Raw genomic sequence first — 22,146 nt, forward strand, 5'->3', positions numbered from 1 at the left:
GCGCATGTTTTTGGTATCATTTCGAGAATATGCAATATGCAAACACAGCAATTTGAGATGCTTACTGGTCAGAGAGATTCTTTTGATGTTTAATAAGGCTTATTTCCATCTCCAAAAATTGTAATGACTACATCCGGGCAGGCATCATTTTCATAATGTAATAGAAATGAACACTTATTATTGATTATCGACATTAATTATTGATTATCAATAATTGATAATTGGTTACGGATTAATGATTTCTGATTATCAATATTGATTATATGATTCTTTTAGAATCTAAAAGTTTTGGGACCTAGAATTTTTTGGACTTATAATTTTCTTGGGCTTAACATTTTTTTGGAACTAGGAGACATTTTGCGACTCTTTCTTAATTTATTTGAACTAAGATGATTTTATATGCTAGAAAGAAGCTTGAATCACGGAGGGCTTCCTGAGTATTAAAAACTAATAAAAAAAAAACTTATACATTGAACAAACTTAGCTACTTGGTAAATTCCAAGTCATTTAATTGGAGATCGAGTATAAAAATTAATATAAAAAAACACTTTTGCATAGAAGAAACTCAGCTACTTGGTAAATTCCAAATCTTTTAATTGGTGCCTGAGTATCAATAATTAATGTAAGGTACTTTTGAAAGAACAGACTTAGCTACATGGTAAATTGCCTCTCCTGTTCTCCTTAAGACAAAGTCAATCAAAATGATCTATATAAAGAGGGATAGAACCCAACCCTGCTTAACTTCTTATTTAGTACAAAATCAGCTGCTAACCTTATTTTCTACCTAAACCGCAGCGGTAAATTTCTCGTACATAGCACAGATGCCTTTATTGCATTTGTCTGGTATACCATTTAAGGATAAGACCTTTGCTAACCCTTTTCTATCAGAAGAATTGAAAGCCTGATCATAATAGATAAAACTGAGGACAAAAGGTGTTGGACAACGAAGGGACTTCTCAATTATTAACCGAAGAGTGAAAACTTGGTCGACACATCCTCTACCTTTTCAAAAACCGCACTTTTCTTCCCTTAAAACTTCGTCTACAACATGTCTCAGTCAAAAAAGTATCATATTACTAAGTAATTTGCTACCTACTGAGACCAGAATAGTCCCCCGATAACTAAGACACTCACTTTAGTTACATTTCTTATAAAGTGGTTTAATGAAGGTTTATTTAAGATCATTAGGTACTTTCCCTTTTTCAAAGTCGTATTCTGAATCTTTAGTAGTTCATTCAATACCGATTTAGCATTCATTCGAAAAAGATCTAATCCGCCAAATCGTTTGACCAGTTTTGAGTGAAATAAGCGTGAGCAATAGCATAGCCAAGCAAGTGGGGCTTATGTCCGTTTAATGTGATTTAACCTTGGCAGCTATTATTGTGTTATTACAGTAAAGGATAATGTCAGTCACTCAGATTACTCCGGAGAAAGCCCTTAAGGACTTGTCTTCGAAGTTCGAAGCTTGACTTGTGGCCATTTCTGCGTCGCAATCAGAAATTAAAGGTCAGTTATCTGCACAATTCTCTGAAATGAAGTCTGAAATTCAGTTGCTGAATTCGAAGCTCTCAGAAAAGGACAAACTAATCTCTGAACTGAACTGGAGGATTGGACATCATGAGCAACGATTACTGGAACTAGAAGTTTAAGACCGTAAGCTTAATCTTGTTGTGCACGGTTTAAGAAAAGAAAAAAATGGCGAAACCCTTGAGCAAAATCTTCAGGATTTACTCATAAGTTCTCAAGAGATTAAAGACAATATTCAGGTTAATAGATCATTCAGAGTCAAGCAAAAACAAAGCAATTTTTCTGTTCGTGGGAATACCAAGAAACCTAGTTTACCACCAGTTGAACCTAAAAGGTTCAGCACTGCGTATTTGTACTGATTTGCTACCATCCCTAAATGTAATTAGGGCCCAGCTGTTTGCCAAAGCTAAGGCTTTAAAGGACTAAAAAAATACACGAGTGTACGACTAAGGCAAATTGGCGCTGTTCTTAAGTTGGAGTATCGCAACGCATCAAATGAGCAGTGTTCGGACATTGATGACAGTGACTAATCTAATTATCATTGTGCGGGCTGCCGAAAGTTTTTTTTGTTTTGCTTTTAAGATTAACCAACGTTTAACTATGTTTCTCACGAGCTTTATTTTCTTTTTTGTTTCACTTTCGGATTTTGGTTTATTTTTAAAAACATCAGTTCCAAAATCATATGTGCTTTTTAGTTATTATCGGTACTCAGTAGACTGGAGATCCAATATTCCGGGTTTTGTGGTTCAGCTGCCCAGGGCAAGATGCAATAATGGTAAGTTTGTATGATTGACAATCATTTGGACGTGCCAGGAAGTGACAGATTGATGTCTTTTGAGACGACGCCACTTGATTTTGCTTCTTTTTGGGGAGTTTTCAGTATTTTTGATAATGAAAATGATAATTCAGTTGTAAACAATTCTCCATCAGCTTGTTATTCATGTTTGCATAATGTTGCTAATGCACCGATCCCGAATGATGTGAGAATCGGATTTGTGAACACCCAAGGTCTTCTGAGTAGTATGAATGAAATAATTACTTTACTCCCTTCAAAATCTGTTAGTATTCTTGGTGTTTGCAAATCTTTTTTGAATGAAATAACTGTACCGAATGTTGAAGTTCCTGGTTACGTTTTGACAGCAAAAAATTGGTCGACTAAGAGTAAGGGAGGCTTGGGATTTTTTATTAAAGAGGAAATTTCATTTCGCCGGCTTTCTGATATAGAGCGACTTAGCACAGAAATGCTTTGTGAAATTATTGCAATTAAATTTCAATTAGGGCTACAAACTGTACAAGCATGTGTTGTATATAGGCCACCTTCGTCATCTGTTAATGATTTCCTAGTAATTCTTTAAAGTTTAGTAGAGTCATTGGGGAGTCGTGAGGTGATGCTAATTGGTGACTTTAATATTGACCTAATGGAATATGAAAATGATACACCTACATCTAATTTCCTTTCCCTTTTATTTTCAGGGTTTCTTTCCCCTGTGTGTTATATACCCAGTCGTGTGACTGCTTCTTCAGAAAAATTAATTGATAACATTTTTCTTACGAGATCAGTCACGGCATCGAAAGTGGTATTGACAAATTTTCTGACCATTTTTAATTTTTGCTGATGTAAATTACTGATGCTAATAATGTAAATGCTGATGCTGATGTAATCGAATTTAGCTAAACTTAACGCTATTCTATCTTCTAATGATTGTTCTAATTTTCTAAATTGCGATAATGTGGATGTCGTTACAGAATCTTTTTTAGAAAAATTCCGATGGCTCTTGATGATAGTTGCCCTGAGGTTAAAATTCGTAGGAATAAATATAATATTCCGAAGCAACTGTGGATAACACCAGGTCTACTCAAACCTATCCGGGTAAAAATGAGTCGTTTCAGTTAATTTTGACGGACCCATTTGAATCAAATAAAATCCAATTTAAGAAGTATAAGAATTGTCTAACTAAGATAATTCGCGGAGCTAAGAAAAGATATTACTTTGAGGCATTTGGGGATGCTTCAAATTCACCTAAGAAGACTTGGCAACTAATTAATTCTTGTCTTGGTCAAAAGCTACCTTCAAAGAGTCCTATTGAGATACATAATTTAGCTGGACAAATTATAAAAGGCGATGTTCATGTGGTGGATTGCCTTAATGATCACTTTGCTTCAATTGGAGAGGTTGTGACTGAAAAATTGCAGAAAGGAAATTCTTATAGTAATGATAGATTCATAAAGTATTTACCGTGTTCATCAGATATATCAATACTTTTAACTCCTGTAACGGAAGGTGAACTGTTGAATATTTGTCTATTAATGAAGAAGGGTGATTCTCAAGGACTTGATGGATCTTCGACAAATATTGTCAAGTTTATTATGCCTAGTATTAGTAGAACTATGGTTCATTTAATTAAACTTGCATTTTCAACAAGAAAGTTCCCAAGTTTTTTAAAAGTGCTAAGATAATTCCATTGCATAAAGGGGGGGATTCTGCAAGGTGTTTTTACAATAGAGTGTATAAGTTCTTGGAATTGCGGCAATTTTTAAGTAAGTTTCAGTTTGGTTTTCGGAAGGAACATTCTACCCAGCATGCAGTTCTTGCCATGCTGCAGTATATTCATGAATGTTTAGATAAAGGGCTAAAATATTGCTGTATAAGTTAGATAATGGTGGTATTAGAGGCCCAGCCCTGAATTTTGTGAAATCATATTTACATGGTCGGTATCAGGTAACCCAAGTTAATGATTCCTTGTCTATGCCTCGTCATCAGTCAGAAAAGGTTGGCGTTCCACAGGGGTCCATACTTGGTCCCTTGCTATTCCTGATTTATATTAATGATTTTTGCAACTCTTCTGACGGGGGGAGTCTCCACATTTTGTTTGCTGATGATTAAGGTTCAACTGTTGCTGGCGAATCCATTCATTTAAGCAAAAGATTAAGGGAGTTTTAACAGCATTGGTTCAGTGGTTACAGGCTAATCGATTGTCACTAAACGTAGCTAAAACAAAATTCATGGTTTACAGCCGCATTTACAAAGAGCCTATCGAATTTTATAAGGTAAGTGTTGAAGGCCTAAATATAAGCATCCAAAGAGTAAGTTCGACCCGGTTCCTAGGTATGGAGATTGATTATAATCTTTCGTTTAAAGGTCATCTTGGTCGTCTACAAATTAGAGCAGCAAAAGGAGTTGGAATCATATATAGGTTGCAACATTTTTTCCCTTATGAAATATTAAGATTGTTATATTTTTCTTCAGTTCATTCCCATTTATCATATTGTTCTATTGTTTATCTGGCAACATTTAAAACCCATCTTAAACCGTTACAAATTGTGCAAAACCGGGGTCTAAGGATTTTACATAAGTATCTACCATCACCTTCGTCATACCCTGGTAAGACGAAGACAGAAACTCTTTATTTGTCAATGCATATTCTTCCTATTTCTTGTCTATGTAAGTTTTCTTCAGTGCTTTTTAAAATTAAGTATGACCGTCAAAACCTCCCAGTTTATTTTCAGTCCATTGATATGCTTGGGAGAAAGGGCGAACTTGATCATTATGAGACTCGGCATAAAGACCAGTGTATTTCTTCTCGATTTATAACGGAGCGATCGAGATTTTCAGCAAGGAACATGGTAACAAGCGCATGGAGAAAATTTCATACTGTTTAGGATGATACTAAATGATTTAATATAATAAGACATGAACTTTTAAATTTTTTCCTAGAAACTTTTCACCATTAATCTTTTTTAGTCTTTTATTTTCTCTCTATGGATTTTTTTTTTCAAACATTTTTTTTTAATTCATCGTCTCTGATTGCTCATGATGTCATTCTCCATGCATGCTTGTTTAATTGTTTTGTTATTGTGATATTTATTTCGTCTTTCTGCTTTGTGTGGTGGGCCGTGGACTTGGGTCTTGGATCTTCAACTAATATTATTTATGTTGTAAATATTGATGGGTTCACCAAAATCACGAGCTCTGTTTCTCCGTAGTGACCCAGTGTATTTTATTTATTATGCGTATTATATTAATAAATTGAATTGAATTCTTCCTCACAAAAAAATCTTCCTTTCACATCCAAGTTATTACAAACTTTTCCATTTTCATCTGTATCTTTTCCTGCAACTGTATCTCGGTTTAGCACATTCTCAAAATATCCCACCCCTCTTTTTTAATTCTTTGCTTATCACTAACTGCAGCCTCATTCCTATCTTTAACTGGGACTAGTCCAGATTGACTACTCCCTCTCAATTTATTAACATGCCAGTATAATATTTTACTATTATGCCATCTAGCTGCATTTTCCAGATCCTCAGCAATTTTATCCATGGCCTCCACTTCACATCCCCTTAGTTCATATTTTAATGATTTCTCCACTTTTCTTACATTTCTTTTGTTTTCATACGATCTGTTTTTCTTATTAATTCTTGATACTCGGTAGCCAATTAAAAGACCTGAAATCTACAGAGTAGCTGAATCAGTTCCATGCAAAAGTGCCTTTTTTATTAACTTTTGATACTTAGTCGCCAATTAGAATAGTTGGAATTTACCACGTAGCTGAGTCTATTCTATGCAAAAGTGCTTTTTTTAAGTTTTTGATACCCAGTCATCAATTGAAAGACCTGGAGTTTACAAAGTAGCTGAGTTTGTTCCGTGAGAAATTGCTTTTCTCTATTAACTCTTGATCACCTATTAATGTTTACCAGTCACTACTCACAAATTAAAGGACTCCAATTATTTGAGCTTGGCTATGTAATTTTTTTTTATTAAGGTTTGATAGTCAAACATCACTTAAAAGACTTTGAATTAACCAAGTAGCTGGGTTTTTTTTTTATGTAAAAGCGTATTTGAGTAATTTTTGATACTCGGTCGTCAATTAAAAGACTTGAAATTTACCAACTTTATTCTATGCAAAAGTGCTTTTTATATTAATTTTATAAAAATTAATGTATGCACTTTTTATTAATTTTTATAAATTTACCAAGTAGCTGAGTTTGTTCTATGCAAAAGTACTTTCTTATAATTTTTTTATACTCCAACACCGATTAAAAGACCTGGAATTTACAAAGTAGCTGAGTTTGTTTCTATTCAAAAGTTCTTAATTCCATTTTGAAGTAAAATGGAATAGTTGTGGGCATCAAGTCATGGCGAATTGTAGAAAACGCTAAGACAGATACTCGAATTGAGTGAGAGGCAATTCTGGCATTAATCCCCATTTAGTAGGATTCTATGCAAAAGTGATCAAACAGTTCGTGGTAACGAACTGTAGTAAGGAGCGACCCGGCTCAATAGTAACCAAAACTCTAAAAAATGGAATTGATACCAATACCTACATCAAAAGAATCGCATTTTAATGCTGATTTTAAATATATAAGTTTCATCAAGTTTAGTCTTACTCCTCAAAAGTTACGAGCCTGAGAAAATTTGCGTTATTTTAGAAAAAAGGGGGAACGCCCCCTAGAAGTCATAGAATCTTGAAGACAATCACACCATCAGATTCAGCGTATCAGAGAACCTACTATAGAAGTTTCAAGCTCCTATCTACAAAAATGCGGAATTTTGTATTTTTTGCCAGAAGGCAGATCACGGATGCGTGTTTATTTGTTTTTTTCCCCAGGGGTCATCGTATCGACCCAGTTGTCCTAGAATGTTGCAAGAGGGCTCATTCTAACGGAAATGAAAAGTTCTAGTGCCCTTTTTAAGTGACCAAAAAAATTGGAGGGCAACTAGGCCCCCTCCCACGCTAATTATTTTACCAAAGTCGACGGATCAAAATTCTGAGATAACCATTTTTATTCAGCGTAGTCGAAAAACCTTATAACTATGTCTTTGGGGACGACTTACTCCCCCACAGTCCCCGTGGGAGGGGCAACAAGTTACAAACTTTGACCAGTGCTTACATATAGTAATGGTTATTGGGAAGTGTACAGGCGTTTTCAGGAGGATTTTTTGGTTGGGGGAGGGGTTCAGAAGAGGGGGATATGCTGGGGGAACTTTCCATCGATAATTTGGCATGGGGGAAGAAAATCTCCATGAAGGGAGCGCAGGATTTACTAGAATTATTTTAAAAAAAACAATGAAAAAATAAATATGAAAAAGTTCTTTCAGCTGGAAGTAAGGAGCAGCATTAAAACTTAAAACAAACAGAAATTATTACCCATTTGAGGGGCTCCCCTCCTCCTAATACCTCGCTCTTTACGCTAAAGTATTTTTAGTAATTTCAACTATTTATTCTACGGCTTTTGTGATTCTGGGGTCATTCTTAATGAATTGGACAAAAATTAAGCTTTAGTGTAAAGAGCGAGGATCTGACAAGGGGGTGAACCCCCTCATATATGTAATAAAAATATGAGAATACAAAAGTTCTTTCCGTAAGCTAATTTATAAGTTACGTAAATCTTTACTAATAAAGAAATTCGTAAAAAATTAAAAATTCTAGTAGCCTTTTTAATTAACCAAAAAATCGGAGGGCAACTAGGCTTCCTCCCCCGCTCTTTTTTTCTCAAAATCATTCGATCAAAATTATGAGAAAGCCATTTAGCCAAAAAAAAAAAAAATGCAAATTTTGTTTTAATTATTCCTCTGCTGAGAGCCAAAATCAAAACATGCATTGATTCAAAAACGTTCAGAAAATAAATAAAAAAACAAGTTTTTTTAACTGAAAGTAAGGAGCGACATTAAAACTTAAAACGACCAGAAATTACTTCGTATATGAAAGAGGCTGCTTCCTCATCAACGCCCCGCTCTTTACGCTAAAGTTTTTTACTGTTTTAAAAAGAAGAATTGAGAGAAAGAGTCAAACTTTAGCGTAAAGAGCGGGGCGTTGATGAGGAAGCAGCCTCTTTCATATACGAAGTAATTTCTGGTCGTTTTAAGTTTTAATGTCGCTCCTTACTTTCAGTTAAAAAAACTTGTTTTTTTTTTATTTAATTTTTTTAAAAATTGTTGATACTCAGTCAATAATTTTTAAACCTAGAATGTACAGAGTAGCTGAGTCTGCTCTATGCTAAAGTGTTTTTTTTATTAGTTCTTGATACTTGACCAGTCAACAATTAATTTTTACCAGTCACCAGACACAAATTAAAATACTTGGAATTTTAAAATATAGCTGGGTTTTTTATATGCAAAAGTGATTTTTTATTAATGTTTGATACTCCATTACCAACTAAAATACTTGGAATTCTCCAATTAATTGGTTTGTTTAAAACACTTGGAATTTACCGAGTAGCTGAGCTTTTTTTATGCAAAAGTGTTTTTGATTAATTTTTTATACTCAGTCATCAATTAAAAGATTTGAACTTTCCCCATTAGCTGAGTTTGTTCTATAAAAAAGTGTTTTTTTTTATAAATTTTTGATACTAAGACACAAATTAAAAGACCTTGAATTTACAAGGTAGCTGAGTTTGTTTGTAGTAAAAAGTGCTTTTTTATTATTTTTGCATACCCAATCACTAATTAAAAGACTTGGAATTTACCGAGTAGCTGAGTTTGTTCTATGAAAAAGTGCTTTTTATTAGTTTTTGATACTCAGTCACCAATTAAAAGGGTCAGAATTTACCAAGTAGCTGAGTTTGTTCTATACAAAAGTATGTTTTTATTAGTTTTTGATACTCAGTTACCAATTAAAAGATTTGGATATTACCAAGTAGCCAAGTTTGTTCTTTGCAAAAGTACTTTTTATTTAAATTTTGATGCGCAGTCACCAATAAAATAACTTACAATTTAATAAGTAGCTGAGCATGTTCTATGCAAAAGTGTTTTTATTGATTGTTGATACTCAGTAACCAATTAACTGACTTGGATTTACCAAGAAGCTTAGTTGCTTCTATGGAAATCTCGTTTTTATTATTTGATTTTTTATATTCAGTAGTCAATTAAGTAATTTTAAGTTATTAACTAGCAGCCTATGGACTACGAGAGTTATATACACTTTTGTTTATTTCTAGGCTACATCAAGGTACAAGTACTTCATGTTTTGACAATTTAGTTAATTTGAGAACTATGATACACAATTATGACACTCGATCTTCTGGGAAGATTAGGTTTTCGCTTTTCGGGGTGGCTGTTATTACTGTTTTTGTTTTGGTTTAATAGTAAATGTTTTCTCTCTCAGAAATTAAAAGACTTAGAATTTACCAAGCAGCAAAGTTTTTAGTACTTTTTCATTAGTTTTGATACTCAAGGTGCATACCTTGATGAAGCTCCTTTCTAGCATTTAAAATCATTTAAGTTCAAAAGTCCCAAAAGTTCTAGGTTCGAAAAAAAATCAACAATAAATATCGATAATAAATAATCGAAAGTCAATAATCGATAATTCATTTAAAAAAGTCATTAATCAATTACCAATAATCAATAATCAGTGCTCAAACGCATTACATTACAAAAATGATACCTAACCGGTTGTAGTCGTTACAATTTTCGGAGATCAAAATAAGTTTCATTAACCATCAAAAGAACATGTCTGTCCAGCAAGCATCTCAAATCAACGTGTTATGCATATTTTAGGAATGAAATCAAAAAGTTATTGGTAAAAAATCACTTATTGCATTTACCCTATATCCAAATGAGAAGTCGATTGCGCAAATGACTTGTTACGATGTAGTGACGCTTAAAACTATTTGCCGAGCTTCGAATAAACAATAGATTGATTGCCTATAATGTATTTATAACAAAATAATTTCATCAATGACTTGCCAAGTAACATGTTAATCTTTTACCATAGGAAATAAAATGTCTCATATTCGATTCATACATTAGACATGAATTTCAAAAAATCAATGAAAACTGCTTAGAAGCTAAAAATATTGTCGGCTCAGCTGCTATCTCAAAGGACCGGATGTGGGGACTGTCATGGAACGTATTTTATTGTTTCACCGACAACATGAACGGTTACGCAATCTCCAAAACGCATCATTCTTGAAATTCCCAAAAACATGCAAAGGAATTTACGGAAATCGGGATATGGGCCCGCTTGTGCTCATTGTATTGTTTCAAGAATATGAATGATTACACAATTTCAGATGACGTATCATTCTTCAAATTCTCGTTAGCTTGCCAACAAATTCTCGGAAATCATGATATGGGCCCTCTTGTATTCATTGTAATGTTTCACCGACAATATGAATGATTATGCAATACCAGATACCGCATCATTCTCGAAACTCTCAAAATATTCAGAAACCGGTTTGCTTATTCTTGGAATGATACTGGAAACTGGTGGCCAGAAACAAATCACTGATAGTAATTACCAAATATCCAACTCCAACTGAGGAAATCGATTGCGCATATAACTTATTATGATATTGCGACGCTTAACATCAGTTGGCCATCGTCCCAGCAACAATACATTAATTTTCTTAGGAGGAAAAAAGTTGAAAAAAATTAAAAAAAATGAAATGGTTGGGGGCAAAGAGTTGGGGGTGGGGTGGTATTAGGGCCCTGGAGGAGACTTGGGGCCCTGGAGGGGGAATCAGAGCCATTGTGGGGGTGCTGGGGAGCCACTGGTGGTGACCGAAACTCATACGCAAGCCCAGTAATGAAAAACCGATGTGCTCAGGGGCATTACATTACAAAATGATACCTGGCCGGTTGTAGTTATAATCAATTATCAATAATAAATAATTGGCTCAATACCATTTTAGTACAAAAGGATTTCTGCCAATTGTAAATTAAAATCCATATCAAAACTTCGTTTACTTTACATCGTTTCACTTCAAACTCACTTATTTATTGAGTAACATACTTGGCAAGCGAGACTCAGATAATAGTGGTTCCAGAAATTTCCTTATCAACCGGAAATTGCGATAAGCCTATGGACCCATTTGTGTCAATTGAATGGCTTCACCAAGAATATATTTTTTTCAGAAGATGCTAAGACTCTCCTTAGAAGTTTTTAGCTGGATACGAGGGACTAGCAAATCCGATATTACATTAGGATAGGGCTCTGCTTGTACAGATGGAGGGGATACTTGGGTTTTGTAACTCCAATAGCAAACCACAATAGGGCTCTGATTGTACAGATAGACCGCATACTACTAATAATTCGTCGCACCTTAAGAGTAATGCTTCCCACGGTATTCATATTATGAAACATGACCTAGGAAAAATTAATAGGCAATCAGTGAGAAAAAAAATCAATGGGGAATACGAAAGGTCCATAACAGAAGAAGACAAAAAATACTTACCTAAAAATCTTTATTTATATAATTGGTAAATGCCCGTAAGTTCCAGCAAATCACTTATCTAAAACACATCACTTAATGCTATACTACGGGTAACCCAAGCTCGTAATTTTTCGGGGCACAATTACAATCAAAGTGAGTTGGTTTCCGATCGTCACAAGAGAGTATGTGCTATTTTCTTATGCCTAAAGCCTGATGCCAAGCGAGTGTTAGTTGTTACAGAGATTGCATACAATCAGTATTTCTAATCAGAAGTCAAAAGGTTTCTTTTAAATAAACTTTGTAGTGTTTAGTTTTGTAAGTGCGTCCTGTTTTGTCTAACGGCTTGGAATCAAGTTGAAAATGTTAAAGAACATTTTTTTTTGTCCAGGGAGGGAGTGTTTAGAATTTTGTTTCTAGAGAAAGAGAGCAAAACCTCTTCCTCCAATTCTCACAAAATATTATGCACTCATTTTTTGCCTGTGGTTGAATGATCTATTTGGATAGTGTTTTCATATTATCAGGAACATTCATTCGGTTAGGTCTCTGTTGAGCTGAATAATTCACAGGAATATATACGTGTAACTCATACACGCGCAAACTGATGATGCGATCATCACAATGATGATATAGCAGATGATGTAAGTTCATTTTCACTATGTTGCTTATTCCTTTTTTTTAACGAAAACACGGCCCCATAGACAATTCTATCTTTTGAGAATATAAAAAATGGTGTTAATTACTTCTAATATCTTTAACAAAAGGCCTACCTGAGCGGGGAAAGAACTAAGAAATTCAAGTAGTTTAAAGTCAGGGCTGAGTAGGGCTTGACTGGCCATTCGAATTATTCCGTGCAAAGACCTCTGTGCCTCTTGAAGGAGCCTATTCAGCCACGCTTCAACGCTACCTTCAGCTACAACAGGCTGCTCAAGCTGTAAAAAGAACAAATATACATTAACAAGTATTAAATAAATTTAAAGATCAAGCAAGAATCTAATGAACAGCAAAGCAAGAACATAAAATTAGAAATCAAAGCCGAAGAGTCTAAAAATAAAGGCTTTCGTGGAGGAACAATCATTAGCTTACATTTAATGAAGCGCTAAAGTAGAAAACACAGCATTACAAAATCTTAAGCGTGAAAACAGATATATGAGAAAAAATATTTTAGTCATTGCGAAAATAATCTTTCTAAAAAAAAGTTTATTATACATCTAAAACGAATGAACCAAGTCCAACATTAAGCCAGATGTCCATTTGATCGCTGTTCTTCTCATTCATAGTAAAACCTTAAAGTGATAATTTTTGTCCTTAAGACGTTATAAACCTCCAGCATTTCTACCGATTATAGGACTTTATCTAGTGTAAGAAGATGTCAGTCAGCCAATAGCTATTTCAAAAACCATAAAGTGTTGCTTTAGACAGAGGTGTAGCTGCGGCATTTTAATTGGGGGGAGGAGGCAAGAGGGAAGCCATATCCAGAATGTAAATGGGCATGGGCTATCCCCTAGGGAAATGCACTGGTGGTTCTGGCCTCTTCAATTTTCAATTTGAGCTTCAAGATTTCTGCAAGCAGGGCGAATCCTCCTCAACCCCGTCCTCTAAAACCCCCTGTGGGGAAAGAGATGTTGGTAACCTTGTGAAAAACACAAGCCTGAATGTGTTTTAAGGATGTCTGAAAATTCTGAAAAATTCTGTTCCAAATTTTTTCCCGTTAGTTTAAGGGACAATCAATTCTCTTTGTTGGAAGAAGCCATCATAAATATGAGCCAAGGCTGAGGCTGGACCATTAGTTGGGTCCCGTTTGTCTGTTAGCTTGGGCAAAATTGAGCTGCTTTCACTGTTAAGATAGTCTTCATTTTCTGTTATTGTATTACTATAAGAAGACATGGATGGGATTCAAATCTCTTTTCGATATCTTCTTTTCCTTTTTCTACTTTCCGTTGCTTTCTATGATTGGTTCTGAGCCAAAGAAAAAATAGCTCTGCCTTTTATTGGTTTTATTAGTCTGTTATAACCAAATAAGATTAATACAAAATATATTTTTAATTACGTTATAGAACTTACCAAAATTGAAGGCTGGTTTTATTTTAAAATAAGAAGCTAGACAAATAAAGCACTTACGTTAATAACTTCACCTTCCGACGACATAATGGCCATTATCTTATTATATTCCTGTTCATGGAAACGGACTGAGGCTGTGTTGTCGAAAATTGATAGTAGATGGCACTGTATAGTGTGTGAGTCACTTGCTTGCCCGAGAATCTCAAGAAGAGCTGGATCGGACACGAAAAAGAAACGTGGAAATATGAGACGTTTCTTCTCCAGGTAGCTAAAAGTAGAAATTTGAATGAAAGAAAAATGTTAAAGGATTTAAATGAATTTTTTTATCTTCGGATAAAAATTGTACTATCACCCAGTATTTCAGACTGAAAGGAGGTTAGATATATTCAACTGCCCTGAAGGAGTAGTTTTTAGGTTACGTTTTTCAGAATCTTAAATTTGTCTCGAATTAAAATTTTTAGTTTTACAGTTCGTAATTTTAGTTTTATGGTATTTTAGTTTTCAGGAAATGGAACAGGGTGCACAAACGGAAGGCTTCGAATGACTTATAAGTCAATAGTTATTTAAAAGGATTAAAATTTACACTTTTCTTCACCTATCCCTACTGTAAAACATCTTTTCTCTCAACTTCTAAAAAAAGATCAAATGATCAGAAATTTACATCTGCAGCTCAAGTCAATATCTTTTAGTTTGATGAAACTTATATAACATCCTGCCCGAAACAACAGACCACACAAACATATCTACAGCTAAAGCCTCGTCTTTATCTACATCATTTACCCTGCAACCAGCATTTTTCTTAGGCAGACCAGTTTTGAACCGGAAGCTATGATTGGATAGTCAATATAACTGGAGAGCCTTCGAATTTTCTGACAGCTATGATTGGCTGTCCAGTCGAAGCCGTCTCTGCTGCCAGCAGGGTGAATGATATCAATCAAGACAAGGCATATGATTTTTTAAACCGATAAAATGGTATATTGACAAGATTTAGCGTCGAGTTCTAAAAACTTTGCTGTCCGACTTCTGTAATGGAATAATGCCTTAGGCTTCAAAAGTTTTAAAAATAATATTAAAGATATAGTATAATTCACTAATTTCTTATATATGAGATTGCGTTCTATATATATGAGATTGCGTTTCAGTCCCTTTTTTTAGATGTACATAGGCAGTGTTCGTTAGCAGTGTTCATTAAATGGTAAGCAATAAAAATGATTATTTCACACATTACAAGCAAGACCATATCCAGGGGGGAGGGGTGGTTTGAAACCCCCTCCCAAAATATTTTCCGACTCGTAAGAAGTAACAAAAATGAATATAAACAAATTTCTGATGTAATTTTGTTTCGTGGTGTCCCCCACTACGAGAATCCTTTTGTAAGCCGTTCTGGAAAAAAATCCTGGAAACGACCTTGATTACAAGGGTTTAAAGTTCGTTTTTGTTACAATTTGTATATTCTACTACCGTTTAAACTAGTGGTATTCATTCTTAAATAGTAAGCGATAGAAATGATCCACACTGTATGCTTCAATTGTTGACATGTTGTTTTCTTATTTTGTTTTTATTTCAATTTATTTATTGATCTACTTTTTACAATAATAAAGATCGTTCGTAAACGGTAAGTTATAAAACCTTTTACGCTGCTCGTTAAATGAATTGGAACTTTCTTTATTGTTATGCTTTATTCTGTTGCTCAAAGGCATCTATAGGATTTTTGTTGGGGGCTATTTTTTCAGGGGGCTATTATACAGAAAAATTAAAAAACCAAATATAAATCTATTTTTTGACATCTTTTGTACGTTTTTAAGAGTCGGACAAAGACAATGGCATCTTTCTTGATTACATGATAAAAGGAGAAAAATTCTTACCCGGCCAATGACTTTTGACACAGCTCTAGCTCCTCTTGCAGCCGAGGGAGCTCTTTGATTAAAAAGTTCTCACCGACACAACAGTTAATTGTATTAGGGTTCTTATGGGCTCTTCCCATTACTTCTTGCCAACTGGCATCAATCGCTTGAAATCTAAAAAAAACGCCACAATTTATTTCAGTTCCAAAAATTAAAATTACATTAACCCAAAATATAAAATATAAACGAGTTCATATGCAAACTAATATATATATATATATATATATATATATATATATATATATATATATATATATATATATATATATATATATATATATATATATATATATATATATGTTTTTAACTACGTAAAACTTGCGAATATACAACATTCTTTGCTGTCCCATTGTCTGTGCATATAAATAGATTGTCAGGTTTACCGACTCTTGAACATGCAACATATAATGGTCCATGGGAAAACAATCCGTATTCAGATCTATACCTCATGATTCTAATGATTGCCCTTGAGCTTTGTTGATGGTGATTGCTAATCGACCATTCCCTGTGTTGCCGTCGTCATTTATATATTCCCCTGTGCCCCCCGGCGTCCCCGTTGTAGTTGTGTCCCTGTGTCCCGGTCGTCATTTATATTCCCTGTGTCCCGGTCGTCATTTGTGTCCCGGTGTCCCAGTCTGTGATTTCTCTTTGAGTGTCCCGGGTGTCATTTATATTCCTTGTGTCCCGGTATCCCGGTCGTCATTTGTGTCCCGGTGTCCCGGTCTGTATATACATTCGTTTTTGAATTGATCTTTTTTTAGTTTATAGTTTTTTACCTTTTTTTTAGTTTTTTCAGTTATACCTCATGATTCTAATGATTGCCCTTGAGCTTTGTTGATGGTGATTGCTAATCGAACATTCCCTGTGTCCCCGTCGTCATTTATATATCCCCCTGTGCCCCCCGGCGTCCCCGTTGTAGTTGTGTCCCTGTGTCCCGGTCGTCATTTATATTCCCTGTGTCCCGATCGTCATTTGTATCCCGATGTCCCGGTTTCTTTTTTTTTAGTTTTTTTTTTATTTTTATTTTTTTTAGTTTTGTTTTTCTCCTTTATTTTTCATTTTTTTCCTTTTTTTCTTTTTTTTCTTTTTTAGTTTTTTAGCTTTTTTAGTTTTTTTATTAGTTTTTAGTTTTTTTTCTTTTTAGTTTTTTTGTAGTTTTTACCTTTTTTTTAGTTTTTTTAGTTTTTTTTTACTTATGTCCTGGTCGTCATTTATGCTCCCTGTGTCCCGGTCGTCATTTGTATCCCGGTGCTTTGTTGATGGTGATTGCTAATCGAACATTCCTTGTGTCCCGGTCGCTTTCTCTTTGAGTGTCCCGGTCGTCATTTATATTCCCTATGTGCCGGTGTCCCGGTCGTCATTTATGTCCCGATGTCCCGGTCTGTAATTTCGTCAGTCAAAAACATGACGTCAGTCGACACACAAACATGACGTCACTCGACAGACACACACACACACAGACAACTTATTTTTATATATATAAATATATATATGTTTGAAAAACGGACGTTTCTTATCAGAAAAGCGACAAATCTTGTGGTATGGTCCCTCTGCAAGTTTTATATGCTATGTTTGTGTAGCTCCAAAGAATTAACTATTAACGAATTAATAATTAATCAATCAAAGAATTAATTAATGTTTCAACGAATGGCGGAGTTTTATATTATTTGGTAGAAGACACAGCTTCATACTGCAAAACTACTACTATACAACTCACCGCAACACCAAGCCAATCGAGGCCAAATAGCTACACACGCTCCTTCTCCATCCCTATAAATTTCTTGCCTCCCTTTTTAAACCCTCCCAGGAAGTTCGCATTTCTTTTAAATTTTTCTTTGTAATGTCCTCCCACTCTACACGAGGACGACCTGCTTTCTGCTTAGCCCTAGATGGTTGGCAAAAAGCATAATCTTCAGCAATATGTCATCCTTCATCCGCACAACATGCCCTAGCCATCTCAACCTTTCTTTCATTACAACACTAGAAAGCAATCCATATTTTTCGTACAGCCTGCTGTTTGAAATGTAGTCAGTCATCTGGGTACCCAGAACAACCCGTAGACAATTTCTCTGGAAAACATCTAAAACAAAAAGGACAGTCTTCGGCAATCTGTCATTCTTCATCTGCATAGCATGGACTAGCTATCTTAACCATTCTTTCATTATAGCACTAGAAAGCAATCCATGTTTTTCGTACAGTCTACTGTTTGAAATGCAATTAGTCATCCGGGTACCCAGAACAATCCGTAGGCAATTTCTCTGGAAAACGTATAGCACCTCTTCATCTGCTTTTCAAAGCGCCCATGCTTCAGAGCCATATTTGACAACAGTCATCACTGTAGCTTCTAATATTTAGGTATAAAATACGTTAAAAACATGCTAAATTGGGTGATTCGACCTATGTTTTAAGCAAGCTCAGACCATAACCTTGACTTTGTTAAAGGATAGATAAAAAATTAATAGATCAGTTTGTCGTCTCTTTGTAATTCAGAACTGTAGGCTTGTCGCAAAATTACATGTTTCACAGGTGACAAAAACCTCATGCAAATTTTGAAAACTTTATTGCCTCATAGCCTCTTTGTTTTACTTCCAACCGTTAAAAAAAGAGAAAATCAATCAAATAATAAACTGGAAAATTCACATTTAGCAGCAATTTAAGCGAGCTGGAGCATCCTGGAATATGTATATTTATAGCAGTAAGCATGCTATAAAACAAATAATATAAACGATTATTTTAAACCAAATGCTTGATTTAAATAACCTTTAATTGGGGATTAATCCAGTAGCAAAAGTTTTTTTTATACACTTTAAAGACTTAAAAAAATAGGTAAATCACTTGGTTACAAAATTTCGTTTCAAAATTCAGCAAGGAATTACTAACGAAAAAATACGACAAAACATAAAATTTAAATGAGGAATTTTCTGAAGAAAGGATTATAATACTACTTAAGTAAATATTTTGGCTATATCAGACCCCCTGAAAACAGCCTGAAACGCAAATAAACGAAGCCAAACTGAAATAAAGCTACACGGTTGTAATTGCCAATGTCAAAAGCCCTTTACTTAAGGCTTTACATGCCTTCACACTTTGCACAGGAACAGCAAAAAAACATACTTGCGCATTGGTAGTATTTGTGTGTCTCCCTTTTCTCTTTCTCCAGGGGGATGGAGGCCGCAACGAACCAGAGGTTACATATTATTAAGATATGGCTCATTTGAACAGGAATGAAAAGAACATTTCCCTTCTAAAGCAACGACATAGATTAAGCTACTGAAAAGAGTCGGTTTCTGTCATTTTCCTTTGCCCAAAACCAAAGAAACCAAAGCATCATGCTAATCAATTTCAATCTTCTTAACAACTCATAGCATTAAGTAGATGATAATGACAGGTGTAAAGTCACCTCACCTCTCTGCCTCTCTGGGAAGCTGTCGAGCAATATCACCTCCAACAAAAACAGCTTCTAAATAAACCCACAGATTTTGAACGAACAGCCATCTCTCAAGAACTTCATTTGTTTGACTTAGATCGCTTACCCAGTGTTGTATCTTGTCACGAAATGGTGCATTATACCTGTAAAATGATTTTCTTTTTGTTTAAATTATTCAGGGTTTAATTTCCTTAAAACAAACGAATACATAAAATGTCTAAGTTGTTTAGACTACTCACCCTACAAAAACCTTAGTATAAACAAACTATTGCGGCAAATCAACAAAAAAAATATGAAAAAGAAAGTAGAACAAAAAATTAAAGAAAAAAGTGAAGAAATTGCATAAATCAACCTAAAGTAACTTAATAAAACATTTTAAAAAAAATACCGGCTTCTCATTAAAAACTTTTTCGTATGCTAGGTACCGATCTAATGATTTTTATCTTCCGCCAGGAGTACAATGCTTGGTTGGGGGAGGGGGGCAAATGACCCTATGCTTCTCGTGTTTTTCGCTCAGATTTCTTCAGGTACCCATTTAAAGCCGGACCTACTCTAGCTGAGTTTACAGAGTCACACCATTGATTCCGTTACAAGCCTAATAGCCAGCTACACCAGGACTCGAACCCCTGTCCTCAGGATTTCAGGATTTTTCCCACTAGCAACCTCTAAAACACACACAAACACACAAAAATATAAATGTGATACCACTCAAAAAAAAAAAAAAATGCCAAGAAATAATATACTCGCCAAAACAGAGATTTCAGCCTACTCCTATGAAAAGCCCTCAGGCATCTTAACTGCATATTCTTCTTTTAGCGTATTTGGTAATCAATTATAGCATACCGGCTCAACAAGGCGAATAGAGAGAAACATCCTTTGAGTTACAGCACGAGGGCATATTATTTGGGATGCTTTTCTGGTCAAGTGTTTGTGGTATTAGGAATATATTATTAATTTGTAATAAACTTTTGGTACCCATTGGTCTCAACAGGACTGATGTCTTTTTTGCAGGTGACAAAGTTTTTGAAGATATATGATGGCTACGAATGGTGTGCATTAACACGTCAAAATCATTAGGTTTGTTTATTTGTTCTGGCGAGTCTATAATCTCGACCCAAGGAAATTATAGTCGTCATCTTAATAAAATCATCAAGGCTAAGGGTATTTTATCAGAGTTGAATAAAAGTTTGGAAGAAGACAAAGATAAGTCTGCGAACCAAGATTAGGTCAAATATGGTACTGAAGGATGAGCGCTCTGAAAACGGACAAAAATTTTATAGATGGTTTCCAGAGAAATTGCCTTTGGATTAATCTGGGTGCCCGGCTTACTGACCGTATTTCAAACAGTAGGCTATTAGAAAAGTGTGGCCCAATTCCACTTTCTTAAGATATAATGAGGAAAAGGTTGGGATGGCTAAGGCACGTTCTGTGGATGAAGGATGATAGATGGCCGAAGATTGTCCTCTCCGGCCAACTGTCTAGGGCTAAACGGAAACCAGATCGTCCGCAGTTGGCTGGGTGGATGATATACAGAAAGATTTAAGAGAAATGGGAAATTAGTTGGAGGGTGTAAAGAGAGAGGCTTTGAATAAATTTAGGAGGGAAGAGGAGCGTGCATAACTGTGTTGACCTCAGGCGGCCTTGTGCTGGGGTGAGTTGCTAGTAGTAGCAATCGTATTACTAATGATTGCTTTTGGCTACAGGGAAAGCCATACTGGAGACAAAGCTTACAGGAAAACGCCTTTGTAGGAGCCAATATTTATCAGCAAGAAATTCTAATGCCATCATGTTACTGACGGAAAACACCATTTTCATGACAGAGTAATGGAAAATGCTCTTGAGAGAGCACACATATATTACAACTCAACGATTCTATTGTCGAAGTTTTAATGACATAAAACGACACTTTAATGACAAAAAATGACGAAGATATGGAAAAAGGTCTTAAGGGAGCCAATGTTTGTTAGCGAAAAATGAAAATAATTAAAAATAAAAACAATAAATGATACCGACATCTCTAACCTCTCAGTCTTATTTAGCCGCCCCCTGTACATGCATTCTCGTTATTCAGTTTTCATTTAAGATATCTCCTTTACTAATAATCTTTTACCTGTTTGAAACCAGAGAAGTTAGAACCATGAGACTATCATCCAGCTCTGCCATTATTTCAGCTGTGGCATCCCCTCGTAAAAGCAACTCTCCACGCGATTTAAATGTCAAAAACTGTAGTTCTCTGTCTGCCCAATCTGTTGTAACCTGTCCAAGCTTAGCTTCGATGTCTCTTTCTTTTAGTGCAGAGATACAAATGTCCTATGAATGATAAACTTACATAAACATTTAAAAGGTATTGCACAAAAATTTCCATTTGCACTCCGATACGAAAGTTGTTCTGCAATTTTTGATATATGTGCTCTAAATTTACCACAGATCATTTGTAATCAAAGCCAATGCTTTCTAAATTGACCACAGAATCTATAGCCAAAATTCCGGGATTGTCACAACCCCTCAGAACCAGGGGGCAAGCGTTGTAAGTTATGTCCCTGGGGCATATAGGGTTTTATGGAAGGACTGGCCGTATGAAGTTCGGGAAGAGGGGGAAGAACACAGGTTCATTCAATTGAAAATCGAAAATTCTAGTTTTCCTTTTAAGAGTCAAGTGTGACCGGAGGGCAATCAGCCCCCATGCCTTCTTTTCCCCAAATGCATCCAATTGAACATTTGAGACAGCCATTTTTTTCTCAAAATAGAATAGAGATCACATAACAAAGACTTCGGGGCTTAAAAGACCACCCAGAGTCTGGAGCAAGTGTTGTAAGTTTCGTCCCAGGGGTATATAAGGTTTTTATGGAGTGGGTGTCGTGTTAACTTCAGAAGGGGCACATATGGCTAGAAATTGGAAATTCTAGCTCCATTTCTAAAGCAAAGCTGATCAGAGGACAACTAGGCACCCGCCCTTTTCCCCCAAATGAATCCGATTTAAAGCTTGAGATGAGCTATTTGAGATATATGCCCGAAATAGTCCGTGTGCTATATAACAAGGACTCCTAGGTTGACACAGCCACCCAGAGCCCGGGG

General features: G+C 35.3%; 1 protein-coding gene across 1 annotated transcript in view; it reads right to left on the bottom strand.

Annotated features, from left to right (window-relative positions):
* Positions 1-22,146, bottom strand: part of LOC136035996 (dynein axonemal heavy chain 5-like) — a 261,598-nt gene that overhangs the window by 183,537 nt on the left and 55,915 nt on the right. Inside the window, exons 7-11 of the mRNA XM_065717914.1 lie at positions 21,182-21,381; positions 19,050-19,214; positions 15,606-15,758; positions 13,801-14,008; positions 12,450-12,611 (exon numbers count right to left, since the gene is read on the bottom strand). Of these exons, the coding sequence (XP_065573986.1) occupies positions 12,450-12,611; positions 13,801-14,008; positions 15,606-15,758; positions 19,050-19,214; positions 21,182-21,381 (888 nt within the window). The remainder of the gene's footprint in view (positions 1-12,449; positions 12,612-13,800; positions 14,009-15,605; positions 15,759-19,049; positions 19,215-21,181; positions 21,382-22,146) is intronic.

The sequence above is a fragment of the Artemia franciscana genome, chromosome 15 (genome assembly GCF_032884065.1).
Source record: "Artemia franciscana chromosome 15, ASM3288406v1, whole genome shotgun sequence".
NCBI lineage: Eukaryota > Metazoa > Arthropoda > Branchiopoda > Anostraca > Artemiidae > Artemia > Artemia franciscana.